Below are 19204 nucleotides of genomic sequence, written 5' to 3'. Positions count from 1 at the left end.
CACAAATGCTGCGCAGCTAGCGCCATTCGACGGCCAACATCGCGGTTCCTGGTGTGTCCGCTGTGCCGTGCGTGTGATCATTGCTTGTACAGCCCTCTCGCAGTCCGGAGCAAGTATGGTGGGTCTGACACACCGGTGTCAATGTGTTCTTTTTTCCATTTACAGGAGTGTATTATTTACAAGTCAATATAACAGTCGCTGCGTGCAACAGCCTTCTGATGATTAAATAAATTGTTTTCAAGAGCAGCCAAGCGGTTATTTTTCAACGCGTCGGCTTATGGCAGCGGTTTTCCCTCATATAAGATAGTGCGTAAGACGGAGGAGGTAAATAGCGAAGAGGGCGTCGGTGTCCAGAAGATGTGTTGCGGGGGCCCTGCGGGGTACGGTGGAGAGCAGAGTAGAGTTCCGGGTGCGCGGCGAGCTTTTTGCGGCAGGTGTGTGCGCCGCTGCAGCCGGCCTTGGAGCCGCCCGGCCTTGGCGTCGTCTCCCGGTCAAAAACATCGACACACCGCACCACCCCGCTCGGCAGATTCCTGCGTGCAAGGAGTATGTTAGAGACGAACTCAGTCTGCAGCTGCGGATAAAAAGACTAGAAAAGGAAACTTCCTGGCAGCTTAAAACTATGCGCCGGGCCGCGAATCGAACTCGGGACCTTCGCCCTGCGGGACAAGTGGTATGTCAACTGAACGACACAAGCACGACACATGACTATAATACCGTGGGCTGAATGGTTCAAATGGCTCTGAGCACCATGGGACTTAACTTCTGAGGTCATCAGTCCCCCAGAATTTAGAACTACTTGAACCTAACTAACCTAAGGACATCACACACATCCATGCCCAAGGCAGGATTCGAACCTGCGACCGTAGCGGTCGCGCGGTTCTAGACTGTAGCGCCTAGAACCGCTCGGCCACTCCGGCCGGCCCTTCCCCCTATCCTTTGAACTGAGTTAGCTAGCCTGTTACGGTGAGACCTACAGTTTAGAATCACTCCAATTCAGTATCACATCATTAGTTAAAGTCCTATCCATGTAATCTTCAGCATTGTTCTGTAGCACCACAATTCAAAAGCTTCTGTTCTGTACTTTTTATTGTCCACCTTTCGCTTTCGTAAAGGCCACACTCGAGGGAAACAGGACTTCCTAGCACCTGAAAATTTATGTTCGATTCTAGCGATATCTTTCAGAAACGTCGATTGAGGAGGAGGAGGAGATTAGTGTTTAACGTCCCGTCGACAACGAGGTCATTAGAGACGGAGCGCAAGCTGGGGTGAGGGAAGGATGGGGAAGGAAATCGGCCGTGCCCTTTCAAAGGAACCATCCCGGCATTTGCCTGAAGCGATTTAGGGAAATCACGGAAAACCTAAATCAGGATGGCCGGAGACGGGATTGAACCGTCGTCCTCCCGACTGACGTCGATTGAAGTAATGTAGTACATACAGGGCGATTCCGTCACCAGGTCTGGTGATCAGGAACTGTACGTCGCAACCTCTCCTCCCATTGCCGGCCAAATACTGACTGTGAAAATTTAATCCACCACCAGGATTCGAAACTGCTCGCCACCGAGTCGACCAACACGGTACTGGTGTGCGTTAGCAACTCCGCCAACCCGAAGGTTGGTTTCAAGGTGAGAGTGTTTCGCTAGGAATGGTCTGATTGTAGGTTGTAGGCCGTTGCCTGCCCCCCCCCCCCCCCCCCCCCCAAAATGGGCTACCATAAGTAACTGTAGACCAGTAGTTCCCAACCTGGGGGTAATTACTCCTGAGGTGTAAAACGTAATTTTCTGAGCGCTAGAAATAAAAGTGTTAGATTGCAATTTCACTATTTCGTAAGAATGTAACACTCATTACATAATCGCCAATTTTTCAAACATCAGTATTAAACGTGTGACACAGTTTGATGGAGGTTACAGCTTGTTAAACGAAACTTACTCACATAGTCCAGCCCGCCCGGTTAGCCGCGCGGTCTAACGAGCTGTTTCCCGAGCGGGAAGGCGTGCCGGTCCCCGGCATGAATGCGCCCGGCGGATTAGTGTCGAGGTCCGGTGTGCCAGCCAGCCTGTGGACGGTTTTTCAGGCGGTTTTCCATCTGCCTCGGCGAATGCTGGCTGGTTCCCCTTATTCCACCTCAGTTACACTATGTCGGCGATTGCTCCGCAAACACTGTCTCCATGTACACCATAATTACTCTACCACGCAAACATTTGGGGTTACACTCGTCTGGTATAAGACGTTCCCAGGGGATCTATGGGGGGCCGAACCGCACAATAACCCTGGGTTCGGTGTGCGGCGGCGGCGGGGTGGATGAACTGCTGTGGGGTTCTGAACCACTGAGGGCTACGGCGGGACGAAGCCTATCCGTTATTTCTAGGTCCACGCCTTAATTGACAGATTGTCTTTGATCATGATGAAGATCGTTCTATTGAGTACAAAATAACAACAGATTTTTTTATGTGTATGCATGTAAACTGTACTTGCATCAAAAGTAATTGCTTTGGCTACGTTAGCCGGCCGGAGTGGCCGAGCGGTTCTAGGCGCTACAGTCTGGAACCGCGCGACCGCCACGGTCGCAGGTTCGAATCCTGCCTCGGGCATGGATGTGTGTGATGTCCTTAGGTTAATTAGGTTTAAGTAGTAAGTTCTAGGGGACTGATGACCTCAGCTGTTAAGTCCCATAGTGCTCAGAGCCATTTGAACCATTTGGCTACGTTAAAGCGCAGGAACTACGCGACCAACTAATTTTTATTGCTTATAAAATGCAATTTATATTCTGTAAGTATATAAAAGTGGACTAACAACGAATGTTGGGCAGTTCTAATTATGTACAAAATAAACAAACAAACAAACCTAGAAAACTCGTCGGCCCTGAGTTTCTCTCTTACACATTCATTTATGTTTCTTTCCGTAGCAATGCTACCAGTACTACTGGTAACCCTGTCATTTAAGGCGTTATTTATGTTCTGCACCAAAACTACCGAATTGTGGTTTTCGAAGAGCCCAACCCTTTTCGCGACCCGTCCTCACAGCTTTACTCCCGCCAGTACCTCATCTCCTATCTTATAAACTTGACAGTTCTCATGCGAAACTTGCAGGGCTAACACTCCCGGAAGAAAGGATATTGCGAGGACATGACTTACCCGTACATTACACAATAGACATAGACCATCCACCACATACATACTTTAAACTCTGTACCATGCAGCTGCAATAGTAAAATTGAGACACATACGTCACATATGCTTAAATATTTCACGAAACTGCTTTCTCACAGTTGTAAGTAGCTCCCACAATGAACCAGGAATTGCTTCATTATTCATTTGCAACTAATTGACAGCTCAACACTACAGTAACTACTTAATGACTACTACTCGTACACTGGCGTAGGACCTACACAGTAATTATTATTATTATTATTATTATTATTATTATTATTTGTAGCCGCTATTAGGCACACAACAGTTGCAGCCTGAAGTTTTCCAATTATGCCTCAGATAATGATACCGAAAACTAAGCTTGCATTCAGAATTCGTCTCGCAGGCAATTTATTGTAGTAATTTTTACGTAATTAAGTACACTTTGTGGTAGTCTAATTAATGTCATTCGTTGTTGGCTTAAAATCGCCCAAAGAGATAAGATTGGGTGGTCCATGTCTAGTTCGAGATGAAAGCACTTTAGTTCATAGATACACTGGTCTCTGTAATTTGATGTATTCATCGGATTTCAGGTCCATTTTATGTGCTGCTCTTGGTATGAATGACTCCTCCCGTATTAATTTAAGAAAAAAATTCAGTCATTTTTCAGTGTGCTAATGATATTGTTCTTTTCCTTTCAGATCGAGCTCCTAGTGAAAAGAAAATGTTCCCGGGTTCGCTGACGACCAACGGCGAAGGTCAGTTTGAGCGCTGGCGCTTTTAATGTAATTAGTAATTGCGCCACGCCTGTCGTTTCATCCTTTCACGTCACATTTCACGGCTCACGTCATATTTTGTGTGTTACCGCTGATGAGTTAGGGCTACAGTGTATGAAAGGTGCTGCGCTTCACAATGGTACGGACAGAGTAAACTTTCCAGGTTCGAAGGCTGTGGTTTGACATTTCCTGACGTCGCAGTCTATGCAAACAACACCGCGCGGAGGAGAATGGTGAATAGTAAAAGTCAATTTTTGTAATCTGTATGATGCAGTGATGCTACATTCTCTGTTGTTCGTATTGCTATATCGCCGGTACCTTTATTGACTAGGAAAATTATTGGACAAAGCTTCTTGTACGACACCTGCACGATTAGATGCTCGAATTCTAATAGGGGAATTGTCGATAGGACGAATGCAGTTGCGGCTGGGTTTCTTCTTCTCTATGCGTAATAATTGGCGCAGCTATCTCTGCTGGCTTCAACCGTAGGTTTCTTGCCGCGGCGCCGTTGTGGGTGCGGAAAGCGGATCGCAGCGGTTGCTTATCTTATCACATCTCCGGTTTGTCCCGGTAGCCGGGTTGTCTCTATGCGCCCTTGCACTATTTCACTTAAGCAGGTGCTCCGTTTGGCAATGAGTTCCTGAAAATATTCACCTGTAGCGTACCGTTGCACGGAAGTGAAACTCAAACCAACACGAATTCGGACATGAAGAGTCTGGAAGCATTTGAATAATGTTCAAACTTGAGCCAACAGATAGTCCAACATGAAGTACACCTCAATCTACATCTACGTGATTACTCTGCTATTCACAATAAAGTGCTTGGCAGAGGGTTTAATGACCCACCTTCAAACTGTCTCTCTACCATTCCACACACGAACGGCGCGCTGGAAAAATGAGCACTTAAATTTTTCTGTGCGAGCCCTGATTTCTCTTATTTTATCGTGATGATCAATTCTCCCTATGTAGGTGGGTGCAAAACAGAATGTTTTCGCAATCGGAGTAGAAAACTGGTGATAGAAACTTCATGAGAAGATCCCGTCGCAACGGAAACGGCCTTTTTTTTTAATAATTGCCACTGCAGTTCACGTATCATGTCTGTGGTACTATCTCCCCATTACGCGATAATACAAAACGAGCTGCCCTTCTTTGTGCTTTTTCGATGTCATCCGTCAGTCCCACCTGATGCGGATCCCACACCACACAGCAATACTCCAGAATAGGGTGGACAAGCGTGGTGTAAGCAGTCTCTCTAGTAGACCTGTTGCACCTTCTAAGTGTTCTGCCAATAAATCGCAGTCTTTGGTTTGCTCTGCCCACAACATTATCTATATGATCGTTCCAATTGACGTTATTTGTAATTGTAATCCCTGAGTATTAAGTTGAATTTACAGCCTTCAGATTTGTGTGACTTATCGCGTAATTCGGATTTCTTTTACTACTCATGTGAATAACTTGACACCTTTCTTTATTCAGGGTCAATTACTACTTTTCGCACCATACAGATACCTTATCTAAATCATTTTGCAAGTCGTTTTGATCATCTGATGATTTTACAAGATGGTAAATGACAGCATCATCTGCAAACAATCTAAGACGACTACTCAGATTGTCTCCTATGATGTTAATATAGATGATGAACAATAGAGGCCCTATAACACTTCCTTGGGGAACGCTAGATATTACTTCTGTTTTACTCGATGACTTTCCGTCTATTACTACGAACCGTTACCTTTCTGACAGGAAATCACGAATCCAGTCGCACAACTGAGGCGATACTCCGTAGGCACGCAGTTTGGTTAGAAGACACGTGTGAGCAACGGTGTCGAAAGCCTTCTGAGAATCTAAAAATGTGGAATCAATTTGAAATCCCCTGTCGATAGCACTCATTACTTCATGAGTATAAGGAGCTAGTTATGTTTCACAAGAACGATATTTTCCGAATCCGTGCTGACTATATGTCAATAAACTGTTTTCTTCGAGGTACTTCATAATGTTCGAATACAGTATATGTTCCAAAACTCTACTGCAAATCGACGTTAGTGATATGGGACTGTAATTAACTGGATTACTCCTGTTTCCCTTTCTGGGTATTGGTGGGACTTGAGCAGTTTTCCTGTCTTTAGGTACGGATTTTTCTGTGAGCGGGCGGTTGTATATAATTGATATATATGGAGCTATTGTATCAGCATACTCTGGGAGGAACCTGACTGGTATACAATGTGGACCGGAGGCATTGCTACCGAGGATATCTACTTCTATGTTTCTCATCTTGGCAGTCGTTCTTGATTGGAATTCAGGAATATTTACTTCGTCTTTGTTGGTGAAGGAGTTTCGGAAAACCGTGTTTAATAACTCTACTTTAGTGGCACTGTCATCAGTGAGTTTCTTTTTTTTTTTTTTTTTTTGAAGGTGGGTGGGAGGGGTGAGGCATCAGAGAGAAAAAGTTTCGGAAAGATTGGAAATTATGTGTATTGTTGGAAATCACTAAGACCTCTCATTCTTAAATACTACGTCTATGTAGTCCGGGTAATTTTGGCGCCCTGAGTTACTATAGTTGACGACATATGCACAGTTTCTAAATGTAAGACTTGTATTATCGTGTTAAACCTTTAACGTGAGATTTTACCTGTTAATGAGTAGATTATGACAGAATTTAGTTTTTTATTAATTCGCTTGTTATTTATATGAAATAATCAAATTCAAATCTTTGTTGGCCTTATTAGCTGTCATGTAGGTAACCTGCAGCTGGCACTGGATGAGTTTTTTTCTTGTTGAGAAATAAATCAGAGCATACCGTGTGTCAGCAACGGAATGTCGAATAATTCGCGACGAGATAGAGAAAATGATGAAGAATGACATCATTCAGCCTCTGCAGAGCCTCGTCAGGAAGAAAGATGGCAGTTGGCGCTTTTGTGTCGATTACAGGAAGTTTAATAAGATAACTAAAAAGAACGTTTACCCTCTTCCACGAACTGACGATACACTAGATTGTCTGAAGGGGAGCGGTAGCTCAGATGATGGAGACGCATTAGCTGTGTGTCAGGCGAACTCGGATACATTGTACATCTTGCTCAGAGTTGGGAGAGAGTGTTTGTTTGTGTTTTAGACGCAAGTTTTGCCAGATGCTGGCTGACATAGCCTGTCATCTCTTACCTGCTTGCGAGAGTAACGTTTGGGAGGCGCTATCCCTGCTCACGACGTGCTTTGCGCTCTAGAGCTGTTGTGCTTCTCCAAAACACTCGCGTTATGATTTGAAAGAGCATAACTGAACGCGAGGAATCTGTTTTTGTTGTGTGTTAATCGGTGCCACTCAAACTACCTCCCACGGCAGCAGGATGGAGCCTTACCCTCGCAGTGTTGCAAAAGTGATTCGGTTCCCTGTGGAAGTCTACCTGCAGTTTGTAGTGTCATTCTTAAATACTGGATGGACGTAATCTGGATAATTTGCGCGCCATGACTTCACCGCCTCAAGACTTACAGTTTCGAACTTTGATGGTTGACATGTTTTGTTACACGTTCACCGTAAAGTACAGCTCTTAATGGTTACATTATGGCCGCATTTTAAATTCGGTGAGTAATTATTACCGAGTGAGGTGGCGCAGTGGTTAGCACATTGGACTCGCATTCAGGAGGACGACAGTTCAAACTCGCGTCCGGCCATCCTGATTTACGTTTTGCGTGATTTCCCTAAATCGCTTCAGGCAAATGCCGGGATGGTTCCTTTCAAAGTGCACGGTCGACTTCCTTTCCCCATCCTTCCCTAATCCGATGACACAGATGACCTCGCAGTTTGGTCTCCTCCCCAAATCAGCCCGCGTCCAGACGACCTATATGCATCATTGTGCGTAAGAGGTGAGGGCTGTGGTGTAATGTACTGGTGTAATAGCATTCCCGCTTAGTAAGCAAGGAGACCCAGGTCGCGGCTGTGGCACAGATTTTAATTCATTTATTCAGCTTGCGCCATTATCGTAGATAAAGATGAGACTTAAAATACCCGCCGGGTTAGCCGAGAGCGCTAATGCGCTGCTTCCTGGACTTGGGTAGGCGCGCCGGCCCCGGATCGAATCCGCCTGGCGGATTACCGACGTCGGCCGGTGTACCGGCCAGCCTGGATGTGGTTTTTAGGCGGTTTTCCACATCCCACTAGCTGACTACCGGGCTGGTCCCCACGTCCCGCCTCAGTTACAGGACTCGCAGACGTCTGAACACGTTCGCACTATTCCATGGATTACACTCGACGCAGACAGCTGGGGTACACTGCTTGCATCCTGGGGGTATGGGAAGGGCATCCGGCCACCCCTAAACTGACCTTGCGAAATCCGTTGCTAACCATGCCGACCCTGCGAAACCGCGGCATAGGGCACCAATGAAAGAACAAAGAAAGAAAGATGAGACTTAAAATGTTTGGAAGAAAATTTAATTTTACACGATTATGTTAGTAAGTTATTTCTAGATTTCATCTTTGAGTGGAAGCTTAAGGGTCCTGCGCTAATCTAAACTAGGACCATTTGTATTACACGCGCAAACGGACACTCAGCGCAGTGGCTGATGGTAGCGACCGTAGAGGCATTTCCCATGTACAGTCGCTCCCATCAACCACTGCGCCGAGTGCCAACTTCGTTTGCGCGAATAATATTTGTTTTGATGGGCGAAGTTGACGTTTGGAATCTTTATCCGTATTTGTTAGTTCTTCGAACACTCGGAGTATATGTTCGCCTTTGTTATTCGGTCATTGTGAGGTCGAGAAAATTTTGCTGTGCTCGAGTTGTTCTGTAAATTTAATTTTTCCGTGAACTCCACTTATTTTTTCGGCAGTACTGTAAACATCGTCTCTGTCACTTTCATAGTCGACATAGCTCCAACAATAAACAATTATGCGAAGTATTTCAGCACTATGTTCTGTAGTTCGTTATTAAAAGTATTATCCAATGTTAGCGTATTATCAAAGCTTCGTCTGCGACGTGTCCACGTCTGTGCCCACATATAGAGAGCTGAATGTCCAAATGACGGTGGCTAAAGATTATTTTACGAGTAGAAGTGAATCAACTGTATTCTTGTTTTTTATTTACGATATGTATGTCGGAACGAGTGCTGCGTCATAAGGAGGTCCCAAGATTCATTTCAAGCTGGTGAAGTAGTCGCATCTCACATTGCTTCACTGGTGGACACTGGTGAAATTACTCTAACTGAAGGCAGTGCTGGAACTTTCGGTCCGAAATATAGTCGCTGGACTTTTGTTCATAAAATAGTTATCTGCATTACTAAGCGGCCACTCAGTCACTTTGGCAGGTTGTATGTATAACGGCTTCCAGGGGCAACAAAAATCTGATTTTCAATATTTCATGCATGGAATTTACTGCCGTCATCTACTCAAAAGAGGTAGTCTTGTGTTAGAGATTTAACACACTAAGTCGAGTATTAAGGATAGAACCTGAGGAAGTATACTCACGGCGCGTACTTCACCTATACTACAACAAACCACGACCGGAGAATGACTGCACTTACCGACCTTCACATTTCTAAATTAATATTTAACACATTAACTCATTTACCGACCTTCACATTTCTAAATTAATATTTAACACATTAACTCATATATAAAGTAATTAGACATTTGAAGCTTGTGTTATACGCGGAATTGAGAGAGGAAGGCGTTGGTTCAAATGGTTCAGATGGCTCTGAGCACTATGGGACTTAACGTCTATGGTCATCAGTCCCCTAGAACTTAGAACTACATAAACCTAACTAACCTAAGGACATCACACAACACCCAGTCATCACGAAGCAGAGAAAATCCCTGACCCCGCCGGGAATCGAACGCGGGTGCGGGAAGCGAGAACGCTACCGCGCGACCACGAGCTGAGGACTGGAAGAGGTTGGTCCATTTCTGGTGTTTCGCTGGCTACCATGTGAAACCGCTGAAGATTTTGCATTTTTTAGCCTTCTATCTTCGTACTAGTGTGACGCTAAAACAAGTTCAAATAAAACTCTTTATTTCCTCCCACGACGTGGAACGATTATAGTCACATTTTTCCTAGCTGGATGCAGCCAGTAGTTTGTTGTGGTTTCATTTAGCTACAAAAAGTATAGGTACTTGTTAGCGTAGTATGGCAATAAGATTATAAATTTATATAAATTTTAAGCCTTGATAGTTACTTACAGCGTGCTCTAGTGCGCAGAACCCAGCAGTTCGCCTTAAATATACATTTTTAACTTACTTCAGAGAACACCAAACAGTAACATACTGCAAAGATTATAACGATGTAAAGATATAGTGCCTCGTCTCAAAGACCATTCATTACTTACATTGTGACCGTTAAAAAATGTCCAAATGTGTGTGAAATCTTATGGGACTTAACTGCTAAGGTCATCAGTCCCTAAGCTTACACACTACTTAACCTAAATTATACTAAGGACAAACACACACACCCATGCCCGAGGGATCAGCCCCACTGTGACCATTATAATGAATGAACTGAGACAAGGCGCTTTACCTTTAATTCGTTATGTTATTGGTTCGTCTTCTTTGAAACAAATTAAGTTAAATACGTATACATATGACTGACTGCAGGTTTCTGTGCACTGGAACAGACTGTTAATAAATCTGTCAATATGTAAACTTTATAAAAACTTACAAGCTTGGTGCCACAGTATGCTAACAAGCGGCTGTTATGGTTTACGTAGCAAAATCAAACAACAAAAAACTACTGGCTGCATCCAGCTAGCAAAAATGAACATGAGTGTAAACACTCGAAACGCTCTGTGGGAGGAAATAGTGACTGACACAGATAATTGTTTTATTTGACCTTTTGTTGTCATAAACAGTAAAAGTTCCTTAAAGCAGTCCAACGTGGACGAGATAGTATATGAGGATGATATCTGTTCTTTCGGACATGTCCGAAAGAACAGATACCATCTTCATATAGTTAAGGCTAACCGGCCATTGACCTTCTTCTTCTGTGCTGGATACATACGCATTGCCCGAAGTCTTACGAGACTCGGTTAAGATTGTCTGCCGCGAGTAATGAGTGTAATGGGCAGGAGCACTACGAATGTAGTGTGTGGACATTAAGTTGGGAGTGTGGGTCTCACGGGGAGCGTGCAAGGGATAAGTCCCTGCAGTCACATTATCCTCTGTGCCATCGGCGGCTCAGATGGATAGAGTGTCTCCCATGTAAGCAGGAGATCCCGGGTTCGAGTCCCGGTCGGGGAACACATTTTCAACTGACTCCGTTGATGTATATCAACGCCTGTCGACAGCTTAGTGTCTTGATTTAATTATCATTTCATGGGCAAGATAAGGTTTTTGGTGTGACGCCATTCTTCATATTGCACTAATAATTCCCTCTCGACGCAACTGCTATATATTTCAAGATTCTCTATAATCTGTTTTGTATATTCTGCTCTAAAGCCGTTGTGTCGCTACTATTTTCCCCTTCAACTGCACCAGCAGTTTAACTACTCGTAGATGGTGTAGTATCTGCGTTTCTGTGGTAGAGAGCTTTACATACACTTCTCATCGCGCCTCCTCTTTTCAGTGCTGCTTGATTTCTTACCTTTACTTGTCCGCACAATTTTAAACATTCTTCGATAGCGCCACTTGACAAATCCTGAGATTCGTCTCCTCATTTCACCGCCATCGTTTCAGGACTCTACTTTCGTATCAATATCTGACACCAGTGGAGCACAAGTGGTATTTTTGTGATTATTGGCCGGCCGGGATGGCCGCGCGGTTCTAGGCGCTACAGTTTGGAACTGCGCGACCGCTACGGTCGCAGGTTCGAAACCTGCCTCGGGCATGGATGTGTGTGATGTCCTTAGGTTAGTTAGGTTTAAGTAGTTATAAGTTCTAGGGGACTGATAACCTCAGAAGTTAAGTCCCATAGTGCTCAGAGCCATTTGAACCATTTTTTGTGATTATTGTCGAATTCTTCAGAGGAACCAGGTAGAGGTGGTAGAGTAATTGAGTGCGATGGCGGTGTGGGGCGGGATGGGGTGATCGGATGTGAAGGGCAGCGACCCCGTGGCCGGGGTTCCCGGTGATGGGCCGGCGACAGCACGTGGCGCGCTGATCCGCACGTGGCTTGCGGGGGAGGTCCGCTGAGGCGTCCGGGAATCCCCCTGCGTGGCAGTGCGTGCGGCGCGGCGCGGCGTGCGTAGTGCGTGAGGCGCCGGGCTGCGTCTCGCAGGCTCCGCGCCTTGCCCATCCTTCAGCGGCGACTCGTTCCGTGCACGCCAGCAGACACTGACGAGGACTGCTCGTCGATCTCGACCCCTTTAGCAGGTGGGGTTGAGGGGATCCAAAGAAGAGCAGTAATGCTCAGTCACCTCAAAGATTTATTTTGAACCACTGTATGTGTTTGTACATAGTTCCGCCTAGTCAGCGCGTACACAACTTTCCCACTAGAGCGCGCCCCGCTAAGCACAACAGCGCAGGCGCAGCGCTTGTCCGTCTCCGCACTACGAGATGGTGCTGTCTTAGAGACGGACCAAATTCTGCTTCCGCCGATCCGCTTATTAATATGTAATGCAGCCTATGACATTGCTGCTAACGTAGAACCTTTTCTCCTCGCAGATCACACTCGCGCAGTGATACCTGAACGCTCGAGGTATTGTAACGAGTGTACAGACCTCCGATTGGTCAGTCTGCATTTGTCTGTAGTCAAGTTTCAGTCTGCACATAATAAGATTACCATATTCCTGTACATAGCCATGAAGATAAATGTATAGACACTTTTGTCAAGTATAGGAGATATATGTGAGAATAAGTTTAACGTACCAATACCAAGGGAACTTCAGATTGTCAATTGTAACTAGCATCCAGAACCAAGTTAAGTAATTTTTATGCTTGTTATTATTTTAATAAATGTGTGTGAAAATTAATCAGGTTCTGTTTAAAGTTGGTCACCGTCAATCTGCTACACTAAGCATGCAAGTGGCATTTCTATCGTCTGACCTAACGGCAGAAGATAAACACGCCACGATAGGACCACGAGACATATTGCTGACACTCGCCTACATCGTTAGAGCGACAAGTCAAATAATCTGATGGTGTGTGTACCGAAGGTCTTACAGTACGCACACCACAGTATGGTTCTTCCTGGCAGATTAAAAGTGTGTTGCCGGACCGAGACTCGAACTCGGGACCTTTGCCTTTTGCGAGCAAGTGCTCTACCAACTGAGCTACCCAAGCACGACTCACGCCCCGTCCTCACAGCTGCCAGTACCTCGTCTCCTACCTTGCAAACTACAGAACCTCTCTTGCGAACGTTGCAGAACTAGTACTCCTGAAAGAAAGGTTATTGCGGAGACATGGCTCAGCCACAGCCTCGGGGGGGGGGGGGGGGGGGGGGGGATGTTTCCAGAATGAGATATGCCCACGAAAGGCAAAGGTCCCGAGTTCGAGTCTCGGTCCGGCACACAGTTTTAATCTGCCAGGAAGTTTCATATGAGCGCACACTCGGCTCCAGAGTGAAAATCTCATTCTGGAAACTTCCTGCAACGGCCTTGCCGCAGAGGTAACACCGGTTCCCGTGAGATCACCGAAGTTAAGCGCTGTCGGCCTGGGCTAGGACTTGGATGGGTGACCATCCGCTCTGCCGACGCTGTTGGCGAGCGGGGTGCACTCGGACCTTGTGAGGCAATCTGAGGAGCTACTTGGTTGAGAAGTAGCTGCTCCCGGTCTCGTAAACTGACATACTGCCGGGAGAGCGGTGTGCTTACCAGTATCCGCATCCAGTGATGCCTGGCTCTGAGGATGACACGGCGGCCGGTCGGTACCATTGGGCCTTCCAAGGTGTGTTCGGACGGGGTGTAGTTGTTTCGTACTTAAATGCTGTATTGTTCGGCTTGTGTTCCCGGCAAGGAATGTAGGTACGGAGCTTCTGATGTTAGTGAAACCGTTAGAGTGAGGAAGTTTTTAATCTTAAAGGACAAGATTGCTTTCGCTTTGTTGTGTAGCCGGCCGTGGTGGCCGAGCGGTTCTAGGCGCTTCGGTACGGAACCGCGCGATTGCTACGGTCGCAGGATCGAGTCTTGCCTCGGGCATAGATGTGTGTGATGTCTTTAGCTTAGTTAGGTTTAAATAGTTCTAAGTTCTAGGGGACTGATGACCTCAGATGTTAAGTCCCATGGTGCTCAGAGCCATTTGAACCATTTTTGAATTTGTTGTGTAAACAACGGGTAACGTAGGCGGATCGAGCGCTCTTGGCCTTCACATTCACGATCCCGTCTCGAATAAATGAGACGTTAATGCAGCTATACTGCGAGTGGTTGGGAAGAGTTAAGTTGTCCGTAAGGTGGTTCAAATGGTTCAAATGGCTCTGAGCACTATGGGACTCAACTGCTGTGGTCATAAGTCCCCTAGAACTTAGAACTACTTAAACCTAACTAACCTAATGACATCACACACATCCATGCCCGAGGCAGGATTCGAACCTGCGACCGTAGCGGTCGTGCGGTTCCAGACTGTAGCGCCTTTCACCGCTCGGCCACTCCGGCCGGCTGTCCGTAAGGTGGCCACATCGCGAATTCACGCAGGTGCGGGCGCCGCCTTTCGCAATGAATGTGCTGGCAGCTTTTGGCGGCGTGGGACGTCTTTTTGTTTGTACGGCGGTGATGGAATAAACAAGTGGGGGCGGAGCTGCGCTGGCAGGCTGCCGGCGCCTGGCGCCACTCCCTGTTACTGGCGCCACCGCGGGAAGTCCGCACGAGCGCGACAGAGCCGGCTGGCACGTGGCGCGCGCGGGTCGCGGGAAAAACACGAGTCCGGCGGCGCTGCGTGCGCAGCGGGCCCCAGAGAACGCAATAAACTGGCAGCCAAGGACGCGGGAAATATTTTTATTCCATAATTACCGCATTCGGCGAAACTAAAAAAAATGGCTCAAAAGGCTCTGAGCACTATGGGACTCAACTGCTAAGGTCATCAGTGCCCTAGAACTTAGAACTACTTAAACCTAACTAACCTGAGGACATTTCACGGACCCATGCCCGAGACAGGATTCGAACCTGCTACCGTAGCAGCAGCGCGGTTCCAGGCTGTAGCGCCTAGTCGGCCGAAGTGGCCGAGCGGTTCTAGGAGCTACAGTCTGGAACCGCGCTGCTGCTACGGTAGCAGGTTCGAATCCTGTCTCGGGCATTGATGTGTATGATCTCCTTAGGTTAGTTAGCTTTAAGTAGTTCTAAGTTCTAGGGGACTAATGACCTTAGCAGTTGAGTCCCATAGTGCTCAGAGCCATTTGAACCATTTTTGTAGCGCCTAGAACCGCGCGGCCACCCCGACCGGCCCGACGAAACTAAAGCCGCCACCATCGGATCTTAGGACACATACAGGTTACAACATCAAGGCAAACAATGATAATATTAATAGTTGTCTACAACACGCAGGTGCTCTAGCTTGCGCTTGTATCTGATGAATACACTTAACATTTATGTCATCTCTCTTGGACGCCTATGTGCTAATCACGACAATTTTGTAAGGCCTGCGTGTTATAGGCAACTATAATATCATCATTGTTTGCCTTGATGTTGTAACCTGTGTGTGTCCTAAGATCCGATGACTGCGGCTTTAGTTTCGCCGAAACCGGTAATCATGGAATGAAAACAATTCGTGCGATCTTGGCTACCAGTTTCTTGTGTTACAAGCATCTAGATCGCTTCCACATGAGCACAATGTGGTCCCTACACAAAACTGTTTGTTTGACTGGAAGCGTGAACGCGCAAGGCAGAAAAGGTCTAGTCTTAGACCTGGTGCTGAAAAGGGAATGCAATTACGCTTTCTTTGAAAACATGAGAAACAGTTTCACTTGTGTTAGTATTGGTACTATTACTCTTAACTGACGCAACTTTCATACGAAATATAACGCAATTACACTGAAGCGCCAAAGAAACTGGTGTAGGTATGTCTATTCAATTACAGATATACACTACTGGCCATTAAAATTGCTACATCACGAAGATGATGTGCTACAGATGCGAAATTTAACCGACTGGAAGAAGATGCTGCAATATGCAAATGATTAGCTTTTCAGAGCACAGGCGCCGGTGGCGACAACTACAACGTGCAGACATGAGGAAAGTTTCCAACCGATTTCTCATACACAAACAGCATTTGACCGCCATTGCCTGGTGAAACGTTGTGATGCCTCGTGTAAGGAGGAGAAATGCGTACCATCACGTTTCCGACTTTGGTAAAGGTCGGATTGTAGCCTATCGCGATTGCGGTTTATCGTATCGCGACATTGCTGCTCGCATCGGTCGAGATCCAATGACTGGTAGCAGAATATGGAATCTGTGGGTTCAGGAGGGTAATACGGAACGCCGTGCTGGATCCCAACGGCCTAGTATCACGAGCAGTCGAGATGACAGGCATCTTATCCGCACGGCTGTAACGGATCGTGCAGCCACGTCTCGATCCCTGAGTCAACAGATGGGACGCTTCCAATACAACAACCATCTGCACGAACAGTTCGACGACGTTTGCAGCAGCATGGACTATCAGACCGTGGCTGCGGTTACCCTTGACGCTGCATCACAGACAGGAGCGCCTGCGATGGTGTACGAACCTGGGTGCACGAATGGCAAAACGTCATATATTCGGATGAATGCAGGTTCTGTTTACAGCATCACGATGGTCGCATCCATGTTTGGCGACATCGCGGTGAACGCACATTGGAAGCGTGTATTCTTCGTTGCCATACTGGCGTATCACCCGGCGTGATGATATGGGGTGCCATTGGTTACAGGTCTCTGTCACCTCTTGTTCGCACTGACGGCACTGTGAACAGTGGACGTTACATTTCAGATGTCTTACGACTCGTGGCTCTACCCTTCTTTCTATCCCTGCGAAGCCCTACATTTCAGCAGGATAATGCACAACCGCATGTTTCAGGTCCTGTACGGGCCTTTCTGGATACAGGAAATGTTCGACAGCTGCCCTGGCCAGCACATTCTCCAGATCTCTCACCAATTGTAAACGTCTGGTCAATGGTGGCCGAGCAACTGGCTCGTCACTATACGCCAGTCACCACTCTTGATGAACTGTGGTATGGTGTTGAAGCTGCATGGGCAACTGTACCTGTACACGCCATCCAAGCTCTGTTCGACTCAATGCCCAGGCGTATCAAGGTCGTTATTACGGTCAGAGGTGGTTGTTCTGGGTACTGATTTCTCAGGATCTATGCACCCAAATTGCGTGAAAATGTAATCACATGTCGGTTCTAGTATAATATATTTGTCCAATGGATCATCTGCATTTCTTCTTGGTGTAGGAATTTTAATGGCCAGTAGTGTACACATTGAGCAGGCGAGCTTCGGACGTGACATCTGTTTTAAAGGCGCACTCCAAGGTATCAAGTCAGACTGAGAGTGTCAACCAAGCAGTGTTTTACGCGGTCCATTACTTTTGGCGCCGTATGCGTGTTTGTGGCTGCGGTTGCCGGCGCCTTGTTGCTGGCAGCGCCGTGTCGGGGACTCCCCTTCTTCCCCCACCCCTGCTCCATCCCTCCTCCCCCCACCCCACCCCCTGCTTCCCCTCCGGCGCCAGGACGTTGCGGGGGCGTGCCGGCGGCGCCAGTCCGCTCCCTGCTGACTCACGAGGCCGAACCGTTGTCACCTGGAACACGCCTGGCCCATCCCTTCTCTGCAAGCGCAATGAGCCAGCCCCAACAGAATGTCCTGCTCCGTGACAAACAGCGTGGATTCAGGCGAAACGCGACTCGCGTTTTTGTCACCTCAGGGCGATGCAGTAATTCTGTACTCCCCAGGAGCATTTGACTTACTACCATGGCCAAGCTTACTGTCGAAAGTACTATCGTATGTGTGGTGTATCAAGCGAAGATTGTCCATCTATTGAAGATTTCATGATCAGGAGGTTTTGTTGTTTACCTCATAACATTTCCAGCTTTCCGTCACGATTTTATTGTATTTATTTCGTGCCTAGTGCTTTTCTGGAAATAACTATAAAATTCATTTTTCCCGTGTTGAGGCATTTAAACGTGATGTTTTCGATGCGTGGGCTGCTATGCCGTAACACGAAAAACTTAACTTGCCAATGGGATTTAATTCCATAAACGTGTCACACAAATGATAATCGTGTCATGCAGCAGAAAATCCTATTTCATAAGAAAAAAAATACTTTTATAAGGGCAAGCTTCCGTTTCTAATGGATAAAATAATCACATTCAAACCTCCTGGCAGATTAAAACTGTGTGCCGGGACGAGACTCGAACTCGGGACCTTTGCCTTTCGCGGGCAAGTGCTCTACCATCTGAGCTACCGAAGCACGACTCACGCGCGGTCCTCACAGCTTTACTTCTGCCAGTATCTCGTCTCCTACCTTCCAAACTTTACAGAAGCTCTCCTGCGAACCATGCAGAACTAGCACTCCTGAAAGAAAGGATACTGCGGAGACATGGCTTAGCCACAGCCTGGGGGATGTTTCCAGAATGAGATTTTTCACTCTGCAGCGGAGTGTGCGCTGATATGAAACGTCCTGGCGGAATTAAGGCTGTGAGGACGGGGCCTGAGTCGTGCTTGGGTAGCTCAGTTGGTAGAGCACTTGTACGCGAAAGGCAATGGTCCCAAGTTCGAGTCTCGGTCCGGCACACAGTTTTAATTTTCCAGGAAGTTTCATATCAGCGCACATTCCGCTGCAGAGTGAAAATTTCATTCTAGAATAATCATACTGTCAACACTGAACTTACTTGTAGATTCCTTAGTGAGCACGATTCTTTCACTTAGGAACGATAGTGTTGTACGTAGATACCAAGTCTCTACTAAGCTTCATCTCAAGATGTCTGTCAGTCAACCGAAATCCGTTTATCAGCAAGCTGTAATTTTGTTTTATTGCGATCAAGACTATTAAAAACAAGAAAAATAGAATTTTGAAAGGAAATTCATAGATATAAGTAACTTCAGGTGTGTCACAGGAAACAGTGTTGGTACTTTTGCTATTCATTTTGTGTATTAGAGACCTGGCAGACAATGTCCGTAGTTACCTCAGACCTCTTGCAGACGATCTAATTATCTATGGATTGTCTCAAAAAAGCTGCAGAAATATGCACTTAGATCTTGAGAAGATTTCAGAGTAGTGTAAAGATTGAAATTGTTTTGATTGTAAAAGTAGTGTCGTGTCATTACTCAATCAGAGTCGGTCAACGCACCAAAATACCGATAAGTAACAACTTGTAGGGATACGAAACTCAGTCGAACAGAATGCGCAGAAATCTTAATACGCTTTGGATTGGAATGCCGTCGCACTTCTGTGGTATGCAGTCTTACAGATGTAGGCGTCGTAACA

At 46.5% G+C, this 19204-nt stretch overlaps 1 protein-coding gene and 1 non-coding gene across 2 annotated transcripts in view; one reads left to right on the top strand and one right to left on the bottom strand.

Moving 5' to 3' along the window:
• The window catches only part of LOC126109439 (mothers against decapentaplegic homolog 6), a 238441-nt gene that overhangs the window by 163982 nt on the left and 55255 nt on the right, over positions 1 to 19204 (top strand). Inside the window, exon 3 of the mRNA XM_049914470.1 lies at positions 3830 to 3886. Coding sequence (XP_049770427.1) covers positions 3830 to 3886 — 57 coding nt within the window. The remainder of the gene's footprint in view (positions 1 to 3829; positions 3887 to 19204) is intronic.
• Positions 13026 to 13100, bottom strand: Trnal-caa (transfer RNA leucine (anticodon CAA)). Its single transcript has one exon. It is a non-coding gene; the product is annotated as a tRNA-Leu (tRNA).

This window comes from Schistocerca cancellata, chromosome 12, assembly GCF_023864275.1.
Source record: "Schistocerca cancellata isolate TAMUIC-IGC-003103 chromosome 12, iqSchCanc2.1, whole genome shotgun sequence".
Lineage (NCBI taxonomy): Eukaryota > Metazoa > Arthropoda > Insecta > Orthoptera > Acrididae > Schistocerca > Schistocerca cancellata.
This window is presented reverse-complemented; position numbering and strand designations above follow the sequence as displayed.